The following is a 24,090-nucleotide window of genomic DNA, read 5'->3' as shown; positions in this document are numbered from 1 at the left end:
TTTGACTGCCATATGTGCCACAAAAATAATATTTTTCACTTTTGTAAATAAGAAAGATCCTTCTTTTTTATCGTTCACTGAATTGAAATTCCAACCAATTCTAATTACCTTTAAAAAAAAACGGAACACGTTTTGTTTCCATTTCAGTTCATGGTGCTTTATGTCTGCTACGTTGGTCTTTTCCAACAAAGTTTTAATGCAGTTGATATTTTCATAAAATGTTGCCTTGGGTCATTTAGTTGAATCACATTGATCATTCCAAAGTCAAGGACAGTGCTTCAGCAACATCCCCAAGCTTGGGTCTTCTACCAGAGATTTTTGGGGTCCTCCGCAGTATCTGTGCACTGCAATGTTAGAGGAAGAGCTGGCTTACAGGAACAGGCACCGAAGGACCAACAGAGGTTCAGATTGACCACACCTGACAGTCCATTGCAGCAGGGTATAAGATCTTGACAGGGAAGCATGCATGGAGCGTCACAACCAAGCAGCTAGAGGACTATACAGGGACATGTTTGCAGAATATCAACTGGAAACCTCAAGGTCATAGTGGAGGAAAAAAAACCTTCAAAGTGTTAGACAAATAGAGACCAAAGATCCTGTGGGAGAGGATGGTAATGGCAAACCAACCAGACATTGTAAAGGTGGATAAAAACCAGAGCAAAGAGAAATACCAGGGACTCAGAGAAGAACCGTAGAAAGCATGGAAAGTGAAGGTAACAGTGGTGTCCATGGTGATTGGAGTGATATATGAGGAACACCAAACTATAAGGCATGTCTAGAGAGACAAAAAAGTCAGAGATAAGTGTATCAGTCAGTCAGACTATTAAATGCGTTAACACAAACACAAAGGGTTGGGTCCGAATTCCTTCCCTACTCACTATATGGTGCGTTCGCCATTTTCTAGTGCTGTCCAAATCTACTATTCCAAAATCCAGTGCCTTAGACTTTTCCCAGAAGTCTCTGCGAAAAACCAGTGTGCATCAGTGTGCTCACTAGATCTGCGAATATAGACCACAATGCATTGCGTCGGAACAATTTTTGCCAAAAAAAGTGTTTGAATGTATTTTTTTAATAAACCATCAACATTTTCATCTTCAGGAGACAGTGGACTCAAAATTGATCGGCACAAGACGCTCACATTGATTCGATTTAAACTTCGTGAAATCAATGACGTCATATTTTTTCAAAAAAAGAAAAAAGTAGTGAGCATGGTGTCCGAACTGTTTTTAAAATTCAGGGCACTACATAGTGGCGTACTATATAGTTTTTTTAGTAGTTAGGGGTTAGGTTGGGAATGCGGATTTGCTACATAGTAGCCACGCTAAAAATCTTAGCTGCGATAGCGTAATTACAATACCTGGAACTTCCATCTTTTTTAACATGTAAAAAAAACCCCGCTACATGTTAGCTACATTAGCTTATTTTCAATAACACCCAATCTGCTTTGCAACTCTTATAAAAATGGACTCACATTTTGACAGAGCGCCGTGTACGTCTCAAAATCGTTTCGACATCAGGAAGTAAAACTACATTTATTCCATATATGGCTCCGGATTATAAGGTGCACTGTCGTTTTTTAAAAATAAATTTGGCTTTTAATTGCACCTCAGACAGTAGTACAAAAAATAAGTCTGTGTATTTTTGCTGTTTAAGGGGAAATAATAGTACTTACATCCTAACTTCCTTTGAGCATCCTGAATGTACAAGAGGACTAAATAAGGCCTTTTGTCATTAAAAAAATGTTTTTCTCATAAACAGTATTTATGCTCCCTGGGATTCCAGCATCCTTTATTTTTACAGCCGTACTGAATCATTTAGTGGATGCGCCACTACAGCATCTAGAACACATGCTAAGCAGAACAACAACATGTCTTTTGTTTTATGTCGAGTTCATTAAGTGATGCTGAGCGAGAGCGTGTGGGTTCAGGGTGGGGTGGGTTAACTCCCACAGACCCCCCCACCTCACCCCCCCTTCCCTCACTTGCTGCTGGAGAGGACTTTTAATGGAATGTGATCTGAAAGCTTGTGAATAATTCCCATGGCGACATGGTTTGTAGGTCATTGTGCCATTATGGTTTGTTCCTGGTTTATCTCTGACTAGATTTATGCGTGTGTGGTTGTGTGTGGGAGGGTGGGGGGTCGTGTGTGAGTGGAGGGGGGTATCCCTTCTTTTCTCACGGAAACACTGTAGCTTCTCCTCGAGCACTTGGACACACTGGACCCATCCAACCCCCTCCAGTCTGACCCACAAATCTTTCCTTTGGGCCACATATGGGCTGATGTGAGTTAGAAGGTATTTGTTACTTAATCCTCAATCTCTAGAATAAATAAAATATCGTTCCTCTGTATAAATACTATTTTAATGTTTGTTTCTTTTTAATAGTCATTATATCTTCTATACAGAAAATAGTCACATTTGTTCCTTCAGCCTGATGAGAAGGAACCGTCAGCTGAGAGGCCACCTGCAGAAACAAATAACTCCCCAGTGTGCAGAAACATCCAAAATTAGCACTCTGGATGATTTGGTCTTGTTTCTTTTTGATACCCTACATACAGTTTGAGGTTGTGCATGAAATATTGCTCAGGGTGTTGGAAAAATGAAAAAATGTATTAGACTTGCGTCCTAGCCAGTTGCATTCAGTAGCACATTCCAGGAATGACAGTTTGTTACTTAGACAAATACTCACTGAACAACTTTCTTCTCAGAACAAAATCTTTGGCCAGATTTGTTCTTTTCTTTTTTTTTGGTGAGATCTTTGATCTTGTCTTTAAGTTTGTATCTGGATGTTGTATCTTTGTTTGACAGCCTGGTGGGAGTGCAGTGAAGAAAGTTGGATGGAGAACACAGACGCTCTTGAGCCAAATGGTTTGTGGAGAGAGTTTTTCAAATAGTTGGTCCTCCTTTGCTGGTGTGAAAGCAGCTGGTGCGATGTGGCATCTTCACCATCATTTCAAACAGTTGGGACAGAAAAAAAAGGAAAAGATTCTCAGCTGTAAAGGTTCGCACATCTGTACAGAAACCAAGCTTTTTGGCTACGATCAACGTTTTGTTCTTTATCGGACGTTCCCAGGGTTGAAAATTACATGGTTTTTTGCACTAACAATGAAAAATGTTTGTTCCATCTCTGCATTTTGCCTGGAGCTTAAATGTTGTTTGATGCTGTTTGGGTTCTATTTATCATAGATGGAAAATAAGCGCTTGATTCTGCTCCACAGGCAGCACACAGAGAAAGGTTTTGTTCCAAGGAGATGAATAATGCTTAGCCTTAGCCTGTGCTTCCCTGTCAGTGAAAAAGTACGCCCAATGACACGGCTGAGCACAGCCTTAGTGTTTTACAGTACATGGGCTCTACTTTATGGTAACTTTGTTTTTTGGGGGGATTATTTCAGTAATTAGACACAAAAAAAAATCATCAGATTAGACCCCAGATTCTTCACAAAACCATTTTTATTTTTATGGTGGTGTCATGAGCTTTCACCACCTCGTTTTTACAGTTTATTCACAATGTAAGCCAGATGTTTTGAGGGGGAGGACCAGAAGAATGCGTGTGAGGACAAGGTACTAAGGCAGCTCTACTTGTGCAGCACATTTTCATGTGTATGGAAGTGTGTAACATAAAAAAAAAAAATAAAGTATTAAAACATGGATTGAAGAAGAGGCGAAACATCTTCAACAGTAAAGGATAAATTACTCTCAAAAAAGATGAAACACTTGCCCCTTTTGAAAATGGCAGCTCAAAATGTGTTTATCTCCTTAGCAACCATTTTATTTTTTGTCTGCCTAGGGATGACGAACAGGTCTTTGTAATTTTTAGAAGAATCGGCAAAAGTAAATTTTGGGATTTCCTTGGCAACAGAGTTTTTTTGTTAACCACACCCACATTCCTTGTATGGTCATATTGTATCTTATATTGTTTTTTTCAGCTTTACCCAAGGATTCATGTATTCATTTTTCACAATATTCCTGTAAAAAATGTGCGAACAACAGAGGAACGCCACTTCAACGCTGTTCCAGATCCACAAACTTTATTTCCAACAAGTAGCTTCTCAATGATGCTCGAGAAGTTAGGAGGCCATAGATTGAATCCCTTGAAAATTCAAAATGGCCACCTCTTCCAGAGGTTAAAGGTAAAAAAAAAAACTTTCGTTGTGGTTGTAGACTTTAGCAGGGCGGCTGTGGGGCAGAATTATCAGAAATGTGGAAGGGCTGTGGACAGAACATTACCATTACACCTTAGTATCTACCACAGGCCGCAACAAGCTGTTGAGTGTCGCTTGAAGGGTGCGTGTTTAGATGCCGTTGATGTTCAGATCAGATAAAAGTGACAGCTGTGAAGTATGGCCTGTTGGACATCCAGGAATGGAAGTTTAGCGTCTGTTGAGAGGAATCACCGGCTCGGCGCTGTCTGAATCCTTGTCCCATCCGCTGGTGGAAGCAGATAGCGCAGCTGTAAAGCCTCTTGTGTGAGAATCCGGTCAACAGAGGTGGAGCCGGAGAGTTGAGGAATGACGCAAGTCGTCTGTTCCTTCTTCCTTCCACTCCTCCCTGATCCCGAGCACTTTGGAGGTCAGCTGCCCTTCTTGCTTGACCCTAATTCCTTAAGGAAAGGATTCCTAAGTTAAGAAGCCTCGTGTTCCCCTCCCACTTTCAGCGGCTGACCTAGGGACAGTACAGCTCAGACGGAAGCTGCAGACGAGCGACTGCTGTTTTTTAAATTTAATTGAGGACATGAGTCCATCTGTTTCCTGCCTGACATCCACGCAGTGCTTTTATGAAGACCACTGACTAAACAGAAGGATGAGCCACAGCTTTGTTGTCATGTTGTTGCAAGTGTTTCTGGGAGGTTGGAAATATTGAGATATGCGTGGGATAACTTGGACGGTGGTTGTGTGTCAGACGGTGTCACTGACATTTCTCTCTGTTTTTGTTTACGCCTTCGGCATCGCTGTGTTTAATCAGCAGGTTTCCATTGTTTGTGCCGTCAATAAACATGCCAGCTAAAAATGCGTGGCACAACGGCCTGTTGTCTTCCCCTCAGGAAGCCGCTCTGTTCTCCCAGTAGGGTCTGTCGTTTCTTTCAGGTCCACCTCCACTCTTACACCCATCTGTTTCATTCCTGCAGCTCTGGCCTCTTGTGCTGCACCTGCCAAATCTATTGTCCCCCACAGAAGAAGAACAGAGCAGGGCAGACATGCATGTGTGACCTTTAAATGGCCATCTCCCATCAAGGGGAGGGGGGGGGGCCTTTGTCTGCAGCTTTTTTTTTTTAACCAGGCTTTAGAGGGCATCGGGAAGGTGGCTTCCATTTTCTTATCGTGGGAGGCGTGGTTCCTGCTGCTCGCTAATTGTGATTATGGACCACACATGGTCGTACTCCAGTGGCTCACCAAAACCCAGGATCTCGGTTCCTGGGCAGAGGTCCCAGTGTCCCCTGGCTCTGCCTCCTCCAATCGGCCCACAAAGAAACTCTTCTAAGCCTTTTGTTGGGGCCCTTTCACTTTGCCGGAGCTCTGCTAGGCCCTTTGTCCTGCTGTTCTGGGGCTCCGTGACTCCGCTCCACTCCCTCAGCTTTGTTCGCTTTGCCTACAATATGCCACCAACAAGCATTCCAGAAATGTAATGAATACAGGCCCGTCTGTTAGACTGAATGCACCAAAGTAAAGATGTGGAAAAAAACGAGGTTTTTGATTAATGTTCCTGTGAAGGTTTGCTGATGATTTGGGCTGATAATGTGGATTATTCATTGGAAAGTACTGAGAAGGGGAAAAAAAGCTAGATAATTAGCCTTTAAAACTGCCGGTATAGCTGGATTCCAGGATGTAAGTAACCTCAAAAGAGTAAACTTTTATAGGTTAAGCCTGCAGACATATTAAAGTCGCACACCTGAGTGTGTCGATTTTGTTCTCCCCATTTGACAACTGCCGTGTGGGAGCAGTGAGCCTTAGTCACAAGTGCATTAAGGTCAAGCCCCCCCAGCCATTGATTTAGGGTGTCAAGCAGGGGCCCAGTTTAAAACCCAGAATATGACAATTTTGGGGTGGACACTCCCCCACTCTACCACTGAGGTGACAATAGGTCATAAGCTGTGTTTCCAATGACTATGATATCACGCTAATTGGATTTACGATAATAAATTTGCCCAATAGAAACATGACAGTTTTGAAAAGACCTGCATTTATGGAAAACAAGTTTTTGCACTTGGAGGAAGTTCTTTTGGAGGCGTATCGAAATTGACATATTCCACAAAACTGCAATGGAAAAATTAAATGAGTCACATGACCAACAACCGGATACGAACGGCAGCCTCAGCGGCGGCCTCGGTCACTGCACAGCGGGCGCCATAGGAGGTCCCACGGCGTCACACATTTCATCCAAGGTTGAGCGTGTCATGAGGAATTGTTGGATCCACAGTACCTCTGTAAAATCACCAACCACTATTTCCCAAAATGACTTCACCCGGAGCCCCTCCCACGTGTAAGGAGCTTGCCGCTCCAAGGCCTGAATGAGTCGGCGACTTCTCCTTTGAGAGATGATGATGAGCGCTAGAGCTGTGGCAGAAATGTGAATGTATCTGCTGTGAATCAAAGGATTGTTCACATCAGTCACCGGGTTTTTGAACAACTTATAGCGTCAGTTGGTTTGCGTTTATTCGCATAACTATGACTTAGTTCAAACAGTATAATTGCTGCTTAAATTAAAACTTTGTCGCCAAAAGAATTGTGTTTTTTTGACGTTTCTAGCTTTTCAATAAAGTTTAGCGCATTTGTGTAATGGAAGCAGCTATAGAAGCTATTTGAGCATTATTGCTTTACAAGCCCTTTTCAAGTTTTTTGTGCAACCTTTTATGCCTAAAACAAATGTCCCTTTTGGTCGTGGCAGCAAATGCTTCTCAAAAACCTCCTTTAATAGTTGGATTTCACTTTATTTAACATGATGCCTTCTTTTTGCTCCATTTCATTTTTTCCTATAAAATCACAGATTCTTTTGGGGCTGCCAGATTTGCTGAAGTCAAATTTCCAGCAGGCTTCTCTAATTCATGGAGCTTTTTTTGTTCCGCCGCTAACCAGGAGTACAGTTCAGAGGGACATCAAAGAGAACTAACTACCTCTTGGGCTGCCCAATTGAAGACTTGCTTCCTGTCTTCTGTTTCAGTCATGCAGGTCATGATTTTGCCTTTAGTTTTTATGCCATTTTTAAAAAAACATTCAGAGAGGTTTTAAGGTGTCTGAGAGTTCACAGAAAGTTTTAAAGATTTTTCTTGCAGGTTATTCAGTCCAAACACACAAGAAAATGATGTATAAAGTTTTTTCTACTCGTCTAGGTAAAAAAGTGTTATACTTCGGGCACATAAATGTGGTGTCGCTATTCGATCTGTAATGGTTATCCAATCAGTACCTTGCATGCATGAAATGCGTCTACTTCTGCTTGAAGCACATTACAGCGCTTATCAGTTAGAGTGTCTTTTGAGATGTTAACACTAATTGGTACATCTTAAAATGTTTACGATACTAGAGAGCTTTATTCTTGTGTTGACAAAAGCAAACAAAAAGGAATAAGTTATTGATCAAGACTGCACAATCCATATTGCGCATGTCCAAATTTGGACAGTACAAATCTCTGCATGAGCAAATTCTGACTACACAACTGGGTCCACTCAATCCCTGCCGCGCTTGTGCAAATGTTTTCCAGTTTTGTTTAATGGCAGTTTACTTCCCAGAAATTTTTACTGATTGATCACAGCTACCCAAAAGAGCTGGAATGAGAGGGACTCTGGCACTACCCAACTGGTGTGCTGCGAGTATCCTCTGAGGGATACCTGCTTGCTGAAGGGGAGCCTTTGTTGATCATATGAATTTCTCCTTTTTTTTAATCAAATGGATTCAGTTTAGTTCTTTTTGTACTTTATAATTCAGCTCCGTTGGGAGTTCTTTTTAGGTTTTGAACAGCAGAATACTTGAGCTTGCAGGCTCCCGTGTTAAGTAATTGGTCTTCACAATCCAATAGTGCTGACAGAGGCAGTGTAATGCCACTTCTTAGTCTGGAATTCAATTTAGGTCGACAATGGAAACTGAAGAAATTGTCTCTGAATGTTATTGACTGAGAGAAAAAGATTAGCGGAGGGAGAAGTCTTTGGCGGGGTAGTGTGGAGAGTGACAGGACAATACAGAGCTGACTCTTGTGATGAAACACTCCCAATGAAAGAGATACATTTTAGCAGTTTGAAGATCTAAAGATCCATAGGCCTCCTGTCAGAACTGGGTTCTAACACTTGTTCAATATTTTTAAGTGAAGCAGTGATCCCTCGTTTATAACTGCAATTACAAATCCTCAAAACCGCAAGACCGCCAAAGGTGAACCGCAAAATAGCAAGGGACTTCTGTATTTTCATCTTTTTTTTCTTTAATTCCCCTTGGAGTAACTGTTTCATTAGTCAGCTCAGCTACTTGTTTTAACCCTTGTGCTATCTTAGATGACCCCACCCTTACATTGAGGTGTTCTCCCTACCATGACAAAGGTGGAAAGATTTCATGTAATCCAAGGACACCAGTGAAGATCACAAATCATTGAAGAAAAAAGGTTCAGAGCACTGTCTAGTGGGTCTAGATGACCCAACTCCCAATGTTAAAGTGCCTAGGATAGCACAAGGGTTAAGTCCTCACCACCAGAGCTTTTGCTCCATTCTTTTGACTAACGAAGGTTTTTAACTGTTTGTGCAATCAACATCATTCCAGAAGATTCTGAAGCAGGGAAAAGCAGCCTTGCACAAAGGTGATATGCAAAGCTCCTTTTCTCCCCGTCAGAATCTTCTGATTCATGTTAATCACAAAAAGGTTTCGAAGAGCGTGTTTTATTCAAAGGTTCCTGAGGACATTTTTGGTGTTAAAGGGTTAACTTATAACTGATCCTTTTATATGTAAGTCAGCTGACTGACTTTGAAAGATTGAGCAACTTAAAAAGAGTTGTAATTACAAGCACTACTCTACCCTTCACTAATGAATCAAACATACAAAGTCAACTTTTGTGTTTATTCGTGCTGATTTATGAATCTGGGAGTTTTTTTCTCCTTGAATGGCAAAGCAAATGAGAGAATTCAGTCTGTTAAACAAACCACACAGGCCTCGTTGAAAGGGCTTGTGTGGTTTGTGTGATTTGGTGTCCTTATAATTTTAAATGAGTAAATGAGCTCCTTTGCAAAAATGCAAATTGGCGCCATGTGGAAGACAAAGCATTTAAAAAACACGTAAGAGCCTATTTGTGTTCATTGTGGACATGTTTATAGGTTTACAAGGCACTGCAGTCTCACGCGATGGCATGCAGAGCTGGAGATGGTTAGGTTCAGTCTGCAGAAAAGACTGCCAGTCATTTTGCCATCCCTTTACATCAGCTGCACACTCACATATAAATAGTTGGTCTTTAATTTTCTATTAAAAAAGGGTCAGTTCAACTAATTTTTCCACATTTGTTATTTGAATTAAAGTAAACACTAGATTCCTGCTGCAACCTACATTATTTTATTTCTACCACTTTTGCCAGTAATATTCCGAAAACAGCTGTCAAAATCATGTGTTTCATTAAAATGTTGTGCAGGGGGAACCTGACAGTTTACCGATTTGCCAGATGCATCAGGTAGACGGGAACCTGTATTTTTTCTTTGGGACATGTCGATGGTCTCTATCAGTTTGCACCACTCAGTCACAGTGCTCTCTCTTCTGATCCAGACCTATACATATTTTTGACTATTACATAAAAAATAGTTTGTTGTTCTTGCAGAATAGTTTGGCCATCAAAGTTGGACTCTCAGTCTCTTCAGGTGCAAAGAGGACAACTTGAAATTGGGCCTGGAGGGGTTGTGTTTAAAGCACAAGAACAGTAGGAAAGTAATGCGAGCTTAGTACTTATTTTTATTGTTCAGAGTATCTGGACAAGGAGTCTGTAGCTAAAAGTCTTCCCATCCGTTTACCAAACTAAAACTCTTGCTTGTACACGAGAGTATCCCACTTCACCTCCTAATCCTCTGGGCTCGGTTCAGGTCACTGCCTTGCAGACGCTGCCTTTCAGTCGACTGACTGAGGTGAAGACTCAGCAGGGATCAGGGGCCTCCTGCTGTGTCTCCACATGTCTGCATTGACTGGACTAAAAGAGCATCACTTGAATGCATCACAGGCATGATACTCAACTGCTAACCAAGACACAACATCAACCCCTGTGTGAGATGACATAACTATACGGTCCTGAAGCAGAGGCTAGATGGTTTTCAGTAATGGCAGAATCGTAATCTTACACCGTCCTAAAGCAAACATCGATAGGACTGCATGGGATTACTTTAGGGGTCAACCATTTTGCCAGTTTGAATGAACCCCATTCATTTTGGCGATACAATACAGACAGCTTATTTTACCTAATTGGATACAATCTGGATATTTATTGTTCATTTGCCATATAAATGAAAATGTCTTTCAGCAAAGAAACTTTTTTTTTAAATTGACACTTTTTATTTTAAGCAACACAAAGAAAATGTCTGACATGACAGGTTCAAACATAAAAAAACTGACATTTTGGGTCTGTTAAGGCCCGTACACACCGGGACGAATTTCGCGCGCAATATTCGCCGACGTTTAACGCCTCGTGACTTAAGAAAGGGCACCAATGTGAGTGTGCACACCGACGCGAAAAACGGCACGTGTAAAAGCGTCATTTTTTAAAAAACGCCTCGGGTTCATTTTTTTGGTTTGACGCGCCGCGTCAAAAACTATACGACCAATGAGAACAGCGCTTTTGCACACGAGTCTGTAGCTTCTGAAGTTACAGTAAAACACAACTTGGGGGCACTCAAACACAAAACTGTCCTGCTGAGCACACATACGTCACGGCGAAGAAGATATACGCCAAGTAGCGTCTACACTGCCGCGAAGAAATAAGATGAAGATGCACTCACTGACGGACATTCTAAAATATCCCCGAAAACGCTCATGATACATTTTCAGCTCTTGTACCAGTCGATAAAACTCCCCATGTTCTTCTCTTCTCGTAACTATGGGATGTAACCAAAATCTGCGTCTTTTCCGGCGTCTTTCATCATTCAACAGAACAATAATTTCTTCATCGCTGGAACTGGAGCTGGAGCTACTGGTGCTTGAAATATTCATGTTTTCTTTGTTTGATTCTGACAAGCGCGTAAATACTTGCTCTCTTCTTCTGAGTGAAAAGCGACTTTAAGAAGCGTAAAGTTGCGCAGCGCCACCTTGTGCACAGGGGTATTTCTGTTTTACATTAAGCGCCATCTAACGTCAGGGAATGAAATTGCATGTTCACTCGGCTCATCGTCAGCGAAAATCGCAAACAAAAAAAAAGTGTTGCAAAACGCTGGCGAATAACGGCTGGCGAAAATTCGTCCCGGTGTGTACGGGCCTTTAGACTATTTGTGTCATTTTTATTTATCTTGGTACTGTTTGCAGTGTTGTGAAAAAAAGGGTTTCATATTTTTAACACGCATTCCTCGATGTGGTTCACCTTCAGCAATTGGAATTGACCTGAATTGGTGGAGACAAGCTTGTGATTGGACGACTTTTTGTGTGCATCACATGAACATAAAAAGGCAAAGACGCAAAACAGGAAGAGAAACTGACTAAGTTTGCCAGAATTTACTTCTTAATCGATTTTATGCATTCTTGCCAACACAATGTTGATTCTATCTGTGTTTTTCCATTGACACTGCTATTACCCTCAGTACTACAATGACTCTTCATCCTAATTCCTTATATCCTTACTTTTTATTGTAAAAACAAGTTTTACTTCAAATATCATATTTGTTGGAGTCAGTTTACATAAACCTCAAAAACTTCAAACCTGTGAGTTCACAGGGAAATTACTTTAGCCTGTGCAGCTAAAAATATACCTTCATGAAGGGTAATAATAGTTGCGATTGAACAAAATGTGGTCTTTTAAAGGTTTTAGCTCTAAAACGCAAAGGCTTTCCCCACTTAAGCCTCAGTGTAATAAACAGGACTGCACAGAGGCCTCTGAAGTGACGTTCTCTGTCGTTCAGGTTCACTTTGCCTCGTAAAGCCTTTCTGTGTAAGGAGGAGGTGATGGCAAAAGGCCTTATGGGTGGACCATTTGGAGGTGATGCTTCGGTAACTGTCTTGCACCTGATTTTGTCCGGTTCATCCATCTGGTGGGGGCCTCAATGAACCCCTCCATGGGTCAACATTGTCCTGACCAAAACCAGAATGTAGTGGGTCAGGTCGGGAGGGTCTCAGATGAAATGCAAACACAAGTCCAGGAAGAGTGGTCTGCCCTTTATTGATCCTGCGCCACATGTGAAAGAGGAGCACTCTGAACACGAGAGGAGGAACGAATCCAACTAATTTATTACCAACGGCCAAAAGGGTCAGAGCGTGACAAAAGCCTCCTGTTGTGAGGAGAAGTGCTGTGGAGTGTCCCCCTCCCCGCAGAGACGGCGTGACTGCCTCGGCATTAGACATGGGTCAGTCTGGGAGGAAACACGGCTGTAGAACCAGTTGGAGAACAAAAAGCTTTCTCAGTCTTGTTGGAATGTGACACTGACTTCATGAAAACCTTTTTGGCTGCAATTTCCAATTTAGACACAAACTGGCAGAAAATGAATTCCATTTTTATTGACCTTAGTTTTTTTTTTTTTTAATGAACAGTAAATAACAATGTGTCATTGTTACAATAAGTTAAGCTTCTTTTTAACTTTACAAGTTCAAAGTTGGTATCTTTTCATTTGCCAAGGAATTACAAAATAATGTTTTATCAGGTTAAAAGCTGAAAGTGACCATTGTCAACTCACAATTTGCTTGGATTTTAAACATTAAAAATATTGATGATATAAATAAAAATATTTTGACAATGGCATTCTGCATGTTACATTTTCATGTATGATTGGATTCCATTTCACCTCCTTAGAAAGTATTTTTCTGAGGAGTAAACAGCTTGACCCTGAATTCCAAGATGTTGATGTTGAATGAGAATCTTTATCAATTCAAAGGTGGACAGGAAACCTAAACTGACCAGGATCTCATGTTTGACACCAACCACCCACTTGAACAAAAGCCAGGAATAATCAGACCATTTCAGTAGATCCACCAACTCTTCCTTTAGGAACTTCAGTTCTTCCTGATGGACTGGAGAAAATCAAGTAAAGGAGAACTTACAGGACAGAGTCCCATTCAGAAGAAGACTTACTGATGAACAACGTTGTCCTCCTTTTGTTGACCCTCTTCGGTCAACGGTAACTCTTCAGCTACAGACATGTAATTTAGCCCTTGGTGATCCTTCTTCTGTTTCTTCTCATACTGTTTACTAGCTACCTGCAGTTGGAAGAGGCTTGGCGTGTCTGTCACAGCTCTGTTCTGATATATAACAGACTTGGTGTTATACAATTCCAGCTGGACACAAACTGTAATTCATTTCTCTTCCATGATCAATTTTCAAATGTTTGGCACTTCCATGACTTAAACAGAACGCCATCGAAATGTGCCTATTAAATCTTAGTCTGTGTATGTAGATCTCCAAAACGATCATAGAAACTTACGTTGCAACACAGAACTCACAATTATGTGTGTTTACAGAGACTTTTCATTGAAAGTGGTCACTCAAACCCGCGTTGCAGAGGGCGGTGTGAACGCAGTGTTAGTTATGTTCAAAGGTCGGGCAAAAGACCATGTGAGCTGAGCAGAGAGAAATATTCAAGGTGGTAGCAAAAAAAACCTCGTGAATACACGGATTCTGGGGCTTCAACAGTATTGGCTGCTTTATTAATCAAGTCCATCAACTTTAGAAAGTCCGTGTAGAAGTCTATTGTCTCAAAAATCTACATAAATAAAACAGGAGTTACTGAGTGCCGACTCAGTCCAATGAGGAAAACCGAAGACCTCATCATTAAAGGACACCTGAAAGTCCCAAAATGCGACTTCACCCCTTCACCGTTACAGTAGCGTTCAGCCGTTTACGCCAATAATGAAATTCCAGGGGATTTTGAAATGGCGAAAAGCAGCTTTGCGCTGATATGCAACACTTTACGGTACTTAAGTTCTTACGCAATCATCATAAATCAGCTAAATCTGTCTCATTTACAAATGTGTTTACAGACGTAAAGTGTTGCATAGCGTATAGCAAAATTGATACGAAAAGACGATTTTGTCCCCGTCACAATCAACTGATATACGTTGATTGCATAAATGGTTGAAGATTGCGGTATTTCAAAGAGCGTGTGATACTGCGATGTTGCGATTAACCTGAAATACACAAAAACACTTTCTGATCCAAGATCCAAACCCAGAGAAGCAGAGCAATGAGCTTTCTGCTGTCCAGTTCAGTCAGGATGACTCTGATCTGTAGATTCAGGACTCGAAGGCTCTCCAATGTGTCATCAAGACAGATCAGCTCTCCTGTGGAAACCTTTGACCCATATAAAACGTTTCCAACGCTCGGGTCACAAAGAGGACATGAAACGCCACCAAGGACCGGTCTCACCCACAGCACACCGCGGTCACATCTAGACTGAAAATAGTTTCCACTCACAGCCTTTCAGGGCGATGAACCCACCAACAGCTTCCTGCACCATCACTGTGAAATCTGTGTTTGCTGCCTATTTCTACTTCTATTTTTTAGTTAGCTTTGGAAACTCTAATATTGTTGCTCAGGGTTGCTGTTTAAATGACAATAAAAGTCTATATTCTCCAATTAAGAGCTACGGAGGATATTTAGATGACCACCTTTAGATCAACCTTCAAGCTCGAACAGAATCCTGAAAGAGACACTGATCCAACGAGTGGAAAACGTTTGTTTTTAAAGAAAACCGGAAATTCAGATGTGTAGTTTTTGACAAGTACAATTATTTCTAAATAATAGTTTAGTAGTAGCATAAAATAAAATAAAAGTTAGACCTTCCTTGGCCATACCTTTTCCACTTCAGCAGTATAGCCTCATTTGTATACATTCTGACTGAATCCAGCCATGTGCCTGTTAGCAAACAATCTGTCCGTATTTAGCCAGACGTCCAATTACTGTCACATAAGGCAGTGGACTTATTGTTTGGCTTTTCTCTTTTCTCTTCACTTGGTCCTTTTTTTCTTCGAAATCCCATCTTTAAGGGATGAACGAGTCTCACAGGAGCGAGTTGACAAATGCAAATATGTTACCTAGCATATAGTTTGAGGAAGCCTGCTTTGTTAGTGTGTTGGGCCATGTGGCAGTGAGGTTTTCTGGTTTTCTGGTGATCAGCATGCAGGTCACAGCCTTGTGTGCCCGTCTTGTCCAGAACAAAGGGCTGATCTGGGATGCTAGGCAGCAGGCACGGGCATTCACTGAGCTCTCTGCAATACAGGACAAGCCCGCCATGCTCCAGACTCAATGTCTCTATGTCCCAGTGTTTGCTTGTCTGCTGTGCCATGAAATGGAGCGAGGGTGTGCGATTGTGGCCGTGGAGCAATGCAAATATGCCCCCTTTTTTTTCAGGGGGGAGGATGCATTTTGGAGTGTTGCTGGGGGGAATTGGCCGCAGTGAGTGTTGTAGAACGAGGGGTGCATTTCACGCTTTAGCAAAGCTTACATGGATGAATTCTAGTATAAGTATTACCTGTGTGTTTTTTTCACTATATTTATAAAATGACAGCTTAAAAAAAGCTGTTTTTGACCAAAGACTTTAAACAAATTGCATAATAATATTGAAAAGCAAAGTGGATTGGGTTTTTTGTGGTGCTTTAAGTTTTTTTTGATACACATTCATCCAGACTTTCTCTTCTGCTCATGTGGTTACAAATAAACGAGATGGGAAACACTGCATTTCTAGTTTGTTCCTTGATAATGTTAAAAAGAAAAGACTAACACAGCAGAATGGACTAAGCACACATCCTAAGGTTTGCATGTTAAAGGGTTATTTACAAAGTAAATGCATCCTGCTACAGAGCAACAAAAATTATAACTTCCTTGCCCCCAGTTTCCTGAAGGCTTTTTCCAAGAACTTTTTTATTCTTGGCTCGATCGTCGCACACGTCAAGCCGAAGAAAGAAGCAATTCACTTTTAACAATGGGGATTTTATGGGGGTCTCTGAGGTACTCAGCTACTCTTCTGTTTCCTTTTCCTTCAGCTTTATACTATAAAACCTTTAGAATCAAGAAATGATATGACCTTTTGTGGACTTTCTTTTATTTATTGTCACTTTGATCTCTGCAACATTCATCCATAAAGGCAGTAATTTACCACAAATTCATTTTGAATGAATAAATAATACTTTTACATATATAAACTGTATTATGAATAACAGGAAATTATGTAAGGGGTAATGCACTTTGAGGTGTCATTATCAGAAATTAATTGACAAATGGAAGGTGCATCGGACACTTGCTTCTGGAAAGCAATAATGAATGACTTTAAGGGCATTATTATCCTGCTTATACCATGGTCACTAATGAAAAAATAAATACAAAATCAAGTATTAGTATTTTATTCTTGTTATTTTTTATTTTTAACTTATTTTCCCAATAAGCAGATCATTTGATACACAGAACCTGCAGCTGGTGAATGAGGACTGACCAATGCACCAAACATTATGTTGAGGGCTCCGAAGCATCATTTCAGAGGGAAAGGACACTTCTTTGCGCTTGTTTTTGTCCAGATGACGAAGAAGCAGTTGCAGATTGCTTGTATCCACCAGTAACTCTGATACATATATGTCCATAAACAAATCATTTATTTTATTGTTACTAATAAAATTATTTATTAACATGCATTCGCTCTGTGTCGAGGAGTGAGATGAGCAGGACAGATAGAGAGGCACGTAACTTTTTCTAATTATCCCTTGCCTTATCTTAGATGACCCCACCCTTACTTTGACGTGTTCTCCCTACCATGACAAAGGTGGATAAAGGTGGAAAGATTTCATGTAATCCATGGACACCAGTGAAGATCACAAATCATTGAAGAGAAAAGGTTCAGAGCACTGTCTAGTGGGTCTAGATGACCCAACTCCCAATGTTAAAGTGCCTAGGATAGCACAAGGGTTAGGTTCGACTGACATCCTGTCATGTCCACTATCCAAGTTGGACATTTCTTGGGTCCAACAAGTTTAGGCCAGTGCAGTGATGTAGACCATTGGACTAAAACATTTTTTTTTAATGTTAAATATCCCTTTTTCAATGGACGCCCTGCAGCCAATCTGAATAGAGTATTTACCCAGACCATGATAGAAAACCAAGTTTTGCGCTGGATATAAACATTTGTAGCTTTTATTTTGTGCCTTTTTGCAAAAACATATTTTTGTTTTGTATTTTGCTCTTGTTGTTCTACACTTGATAAAAAAAAAAATCTTCTTTAGTGAAAGAGAACTAGTCCCATTTGTGCTGTTTTTTCTTTTTTCTTTTTGAATGCATGATTAATATAGCGGTTTGAACATCTTTGTTGTTTAAACAAATGTGAGGTTAACATGAGAGCGGTGGAGGCGTGGCATTAATGACCCGCTAACGTGCCCATGGGAAGAAACATTAGACAAACAGCTTTCCGGAAACACTGAGCAGGCTTCCCCTGCGTCTCTGCAGGCCGTCTAAAAATACCGCTGGGCTTCTTTTGTGATATTGAATCTTGGTGCTGACATATAGTTGGCAGACCTTCCATCATTTTACCCAAACTCCCAAAGGACTCGATTTTCTTTTTACTGCTGTCACAAATGGAAATCTTCATGAGCCTCATAATGTACAGGGCGGACTTTCTCTTTAGCGGTTCTGGACTCAGACAGTGTGGACTTTTGCAACGCTCCAGAATCACGATCAGTATTCGCTCTATTGATTGAAATGAATGACGTTACTAAAACTGAAGTCACAACTGAGGTTTTGAACTTGACTGCCATGTTGGACGCGTTGTGTTATTACTTATTCTGTTTGCTGTCAGCTTGAAAAGGCGCGTTAATAATCTGATATAGTGTAGAAAATGATGTAGTTGGATGATGTATGTATGTTTGTTGTTTGTGTTGATGGGTAAAATGATAAATATTCATGTATTCGAAAAATACAAGTTAAATTTACTCAATTACATGTAAAAACATTATTTTTTAAGAAACTCACAAAATGTTTTTTAAAATCTTGTCGATAGATGTCAGTTAACAAGTCAACAACAACTAATAATAACCAAAACAAAACCGAAGTAATAGAATTGTAAGAAAAAGTGAGAATTTTACAAGAATTATAAGTACATTTTACTAGATTCTTGCAAATTAAACAACACGTACAAAATTGTTACAAGGATTTTTAAGTGACTGTAATTTTTTCAGTGGATGCTGACGTGACTGTGGCTGGATGCGTGCCCTGAGGTGTTTTTGGGGGAGGCGGCTTCGTCTTTTTCCTCCGCTCTTTGAAGGATATTAAAGCTTCAATGTGGTCATAGATCTCTGTTCCCTCGATAGCTTCATCTCCCATTTATTAAGCAGAGTTGCAGGAAAAATCCTGATGACATGTTCTCGGTTTTCAATCTCTTTTCAATATTTAGCCTCATCTCTCATTTGCTCTGGCTGCATGGCCTCTGCACCCAATCGATCTTCAATTTTAGCCTGTTTATGTGGGATTTTTCAGACACTGGATCCAGCTATCATTAAACTGTAACGCTCACATTGTGGGGGGGGGAAGCTGCTCTGGAGGTGCACAGTAATGTTTTTCACTTCAAAAAACAGATAATTCCAAAAGTGTTTTTGGTGGAAAATGGGTTAAATTTGCATATTCTGTATCTATCATTACCTTTTTTTTTTTTCACTTGCATGAACTATTTTTTAAAAGACTCACTCCAGTGAAAATAGTGTTTTTGGTGGTTTTAACATGTTCTTGTGGAATTCTACTGACGATTGAGGACATATCTAAAACAGAGAGCCCTCAGCAATGGGGAGGGGAACGGGGGGCGGGGTTGCTACACAACTCAGAGCTGAATTTCTAACGAACTCCTGCCCTGCAGAAACTATGTGCTTGAAACCGACACAGCTTTTTGGATTTTTGCTTAAAATAAACAGCATAATGATTATTAAAAGACCACAAGGGATGCTTTAAAAATGGAAAAAAAAGGGCACAGCAGTGGGACTTTAGATGTTCCATGCTGTATAACTAAGATTTGTCCAAGCTTTGGCCAACTAAACAACGAGGATAAAACTGCAGTTTCTGATGCAACAGAGAACAGAAATAACAGACTAAGCCTCATGAAGAAAATCCACACAAATTCTGGAAAGGTACACACATGCAGACAGAAGCAGATTATCAGGAGAGACTAAGGGAAGGTGAAGACGTTTTTCCTCGTTAGTGGCCCCCATGACCTCTCCGTTCCTCTGGGAGTGGGTGTGCAGGTCGGTGTTTGGGGGAGGAATGTGCTCCCGGCTGGAGAGGGTCCGAGCGCACACAGGAGTCTGCGCTGCTGCCAGCTCTCCTGAAAAATCAGGTCCAGCCAGCAGCGGAAACCCGATCCTCCTCACCAGCTGGCCTGTTTGCTCAGAAGAGGAGAGCGGCGCGGCGTTGATGAACACACATGCTGAATCAATGAGCTGACAGATTGGAGAAAGCAAGCATGACTTCCTGGACCCAAATGCAAATGTTTTACTTCAACTGCGGGTAAAGTCATTTATCCGCTCTGACAGTGGTGAAAGAGTGAAGCAGGAGGCCACAGCCCCTTTATTTCTGCATTTCTCAGTTATTCCATGATATGTTTTTGTGATTCTGAACTTTAGCACCGTTTATCGGAGCATCCTTAATTGAGTGGAGGTTTAATCTGACAAAGGAGCTTGTGAAAACACTTCAGCGTGTCTGAGAAATCCAGTGGAGATTTGGACGAGCGGCTCTAAACCTGCAGGGTTCCAGGCTTCATCAGCCTCTCCAGAGAGAGACAGAGTGAGTGGAAACCCAATCACTTTTGTTCTGAGATCCAAGGCATTTCTTTTGAATCCCTCCTGATTATTGCCTTGCCTTTTTCCAGCATCCCAAAGCCTGGTAGTACTTACTGCATTCCCTGAGATCCATCACAACAGAGAATATAGCCACTCATCCCTTTCACAGAATGGGTTCAGTCTTTGATGGATGTTGCAATCCCTGCAGCAGCAAACAAAACTTCTCACGCGCTCTTTTTGAAGGAGGATAGCTCTGCTTTGGCAGCTCTTCGTCAGGACACGACGTTTGGCCTGAGATTCCAAGAGCATCTAAGGATGTGGCGCTTTTCTCCTTGATACTCTGCTTTTCCCTCTTCTTTATTTACTAATAAAGGGGTTGTCAGTTCCTGCACGAGGCGTCCCGGTTTTCTCTCCACCCATCTCCCTCTGAGCTCATTTGTGTGGGAATTGCGACAACAGTGAGGACAGATTACAACCTGGTGCGCTTGCTTTGTTACCAGTTGTCATGTACCATTTATCACGCTTGCAAATTGCAACACCTCTGCTCTGCTTTGGCAGCCACCCTCTCTCTGGGGCGGCTCATTAAGAAAACCATCAGGATGCCGTAGAGGAACAGCGGAGGTGTGTGGAACGGGACAAAAAGCCGTTGGCATCCATGCAAATATTCTCGTGTGGCAACATGTGCTAGCAGGAAGAGCTGGCAGGCACAGACATTGACAGCTAGAGGCTGATGTGACAATATTAGGTGGGTTTACCTGTGACAAAGGGGATGTTTGGTTGCTAGTGTCCACATAAACAAAGAGCTTAAAGCTTGAACTCTGGTATACGGTGTCCTTTGGCTTACATTTTTGTTTCTTCCTCCTGTATGTGAGCTGCCAGGTTGTTTGTCCCTAGAGGCCACAATCTCTCTAAACACCGTTTCCCAGCATGCATGTGTTTGTGTTTGTGGCTGTGGGTTTGATGGTTTTACTTAATATCAGATCCACAGGCCTCGGTGACTAAACTGTCCAAAACCTTTATCACTTTGTGGTAAAACTTTAAACAAATATAAAAAATTTAAAAAAGATTGTTTTTCTGAATTCCCAGAAAGTGTAAATCTACATTGAGCGGTAAACAGCTTTTTTCCACCTGACATTTCCATTTCTTTTCTCTCACAGCCGTGCAATCAAGACCAATCAGGACCTCCTTCCAGAGACCCCCTGGACAAACCTCTTTTACGATGACTTCTGGGGCACCTTACTCACACACAGTGGCAGCCATAAGTCTTACCGACCCCTCTGCACCCTCTCCTTCCGCCTTAATCATGCTGTGGGTGGGATGGAGCCTTGGGGGTACCACGTGGTTAATGTGGCCTTCCACGGTGCTGTAACTGTCCTGTTTACCATCCTGGCTCGCCTGCTGCTCGGAGGAGGACCGTGGAGCCTTCTGGCAGGCTTGCTCTTCGCTTCTCACCCCATCCACACCGAGGCGGTGGCCGGTGTGGTCGGACGGGCCGACGAGGGTGCTGCCCTGTTCTTTTTGCTGTCGCTGCTGTGTTACATCCGTCACTGCAGGCTGCGGGGGCCGGACGGGGCCCTGCGGCTCACAGCGTGGCTCCTGGGCAGTTTGGGATGTGCTGCATGCAGCATGCTGTGGAAGGAGCTGGGAGTCACCGTCCTGGCCGTGTCTGCGTTGTACGACGTCTGCGTTGTCCACAGACTCAGGCTGCGGCAGATCGTCACGCTCGTCTACAAGGTAAACTATTTTCCAGTCGACAACCCAGGCAAATATTTTGGCACAGTCATTTCAATACACATTCATTCAAGTCATTTCAATGACAAAATAGCATGAGCAAAAAGCAGTTGATTAACAAAAGTCCCTTATCCTTCTGACTAACCAGCAATGCAAACAGTTTTCTTCCAGCCACAGCATACAACTGAAGGAACTCATTTTGGTTTCTACCGAGGACCTTTTGTTTTTTTTGGTGACGTAAAGGGGTGGGGCTCTGGGAATTGTAGTTCTTGGTTGATTTGAAAAAAGTTCGACCGGACAAAAATGTTTTCCCTTGGTCGGCAGGAGGCTCCGACAGAGCTTTACCGTTTGTTTGTAAATTTATTTCGAATTCTACATAGAAAACAACAAAGGGAAATTGTTTCGTGATTAGAAGAAAGGGTTAATGGAAGACAAAGTGTGCATTATCACTTTTTATACCATGGTCCGGGTGAATACTCGATCCTGATTGGCTGCTGGGTGTGCATTAAAACCTGATAACCGCAGGTTACCTCAACACAATAATAAAGAACAAACAACAACACAGTACCTCATTTTTATAAGATAGCACCTACACAAACAAGAAGCTGTAGAACTCAGATTCATCTTTCTTCCTCATACTGAAAACTATTCTCTTTTGCTTAAAGTGGTTTATACTACTATTACTGTGGTGGTACATCATTCAGACTCTTCCATAACTTTACTCCATATGTTGTTATACAAAAGCTCTTTTTAGTTTTGCGTGCCTCGACTTCTCTCAGATTAATTTCCTTCCTCTAACTATAACCACCCAATCTGTCAGAAAACATTGCTTGTAAATGTACTGGTAGAAATAACTCATGAGTGTGATGTCCACAACTTACATAAAGAAAAATTCTTCCTGTTCTTTTTTGTAAAGCGCACAACGGTCTAAAAGAGGTTTTGTAAGTACTTCTCTAAATTTCTAAACAATAGCTTTAAGTTCATTGATGTTTTGTCTGCTGGGTGATGAACAGATTCACCACCCTGATTCAATGCTGTTTTTATTCTATTAAATTCAGAAAAAAATACATAAACTAGATTTTATTTTCTGATTTTAAAAAAAATTGGTTTGTTTAAATCCGTGCATATTCCCCCCCTGCTGTTGCAGAAATGAAGAAAGTCAATACCTTCCTATTTCATCTAATATCTATATTTTAGCAGATTATATTTTTCTTCTGTTTTGCATACCAGTAACAAAAAATGTAAATTTTTATTTTTTTAGAGTGCCCAAGTGAACAAAAGCAATCATCTTTTTTTTTCTTTCTTATTATTGAAGCACCAGCCTTTTTTCCCAAAAGCACCTTTCAGAACCAATTACCATTTACCGCCTATTCAGTTTGCCATCTGCAGCTCCCCACCCATCGTGGTAAATTCAGCGGGATGTGTGCATAAATGTGACCAAAAAGCGGCAGAGCAGCCAGTCGGAGTGTGGTGAACTGGCCCCAAAAGCCGGAAAGAAGAGCAAACAGTGAATCCCTCGTGTCCCTGTTACTGCTCGGTAAACTGTGGTGATGAAGACTCGACCCGTTGCTGCCTCCGTCACCGTGCTGTGCCCCCATCGTTTCCACTTTATCGTCCTCATCGTGTCTTCTGGAGTGTGGTCCGTCCATCGCTGCTGGAAGACGAGCCCTCTAATGACTTGTCAGGCCCGCTTAGACTGTAAGGAAAATGGGCCAAAAGGGCCGAAGTAAATGATGCCTCAGAGCTGACAGACCAAACACAGCGCCAATCCCATTGTCTTTGGGAGAAAAAAGGGACTGAAAGATGCTTTTAGTTTTGCCGCAGTGGAGGCTCCGTGTATTTCTGTCATTGTTTGCCACTGAGGTAAACAATGGCAAACAGAGACTCCGTGGCAGATTTCTGCTTCCACTTCACACTGAAGTCAGTGTTTGGTGTTTTTACTACATCAGCTTTGCATAAAACTAGAAAAAATATATAAAAAATCTGAAATAAAAGCTTTACAATTAAATGTAAGATACTTAATATAAAATCCGGCATTGAAACAAGAAAAATCCTGAATGTCAATAAACTTAAAAATATTTCTCAAAGTTTTGTGTCGGGTCAAATCAGCTTAAAGCTAATGAAAAACAAGATTGTAAATTTGAAAAATAAAAAATAAAAAAATAAAAATTTGAAAGAATGAAAAGAAGATACTATGATTTTTTATAAATAAGTAAACAAGTAAACATTATTTTATTTGGTAAAACTTTTCAATTGAACTTTTTTATTCAAGTTTTACATTTACACTTATTTATTCACATTTTTTTCCAAGTTTACAATATTACCGTAGTTTTTCAATTTTACAATTTTTAATTTAATAAAAAAACTCATTACGTTTACAATATGTTCTTTTGAGTTTAAAACTGTTTTTAGATTTTATTTTTTGTTTGAATCACAGTGTCTTGTTTTCAATTTTTCGAATCTTTTTTTTTAAAATTTACT

The 24,090-nt window shown here is 41.1% G+C and overlaps 1 protein-coding gene across 2 annotated transcripts in view; it reads left to right on the top strand.

Annotated features, from left to right (window-relative positions):
- Positions 1-24,090, top strand: part of tmtc2b (transmembrane O-mannosyltransferase targeting cadherins 2b) — a 109,065-nt gene that overhangs the window by 26,625 nt on the left and 58,350 nt on the right. For both annotated transcript variants that reach the window (XM_078949063.1, XM_023956084.2), the window contains exon 2: positions 21,036-21,612. In XM_078949063.1, the coding sequence (XP_078805189.1) occupies positions 21,036-21,612 (577 nt within the window). The remainder of the gene's footprint in view (positions 1-21,035; positions 21,613-24,090) is intronic.

Source organism: Oryzias latipes, chromosome 6, assembly GCF_053564925.1.
Source record: "Oryzias latipes strain Hd-rR chromosome 6, Olatipes_Hd-rR_3.1".
In the NCBI taxonomy this organism is placed as follows: Eukaryota; Metazoa; Chordata; class Actinopteri; order Beloniformes; family Adrianichthyidae; genus Oryzias; species Oryzias latipes.
Note: the sequence above shows the minus strand (reverse complement) of the source record. Positions and strands in the feature narration are given on the sequence as shown.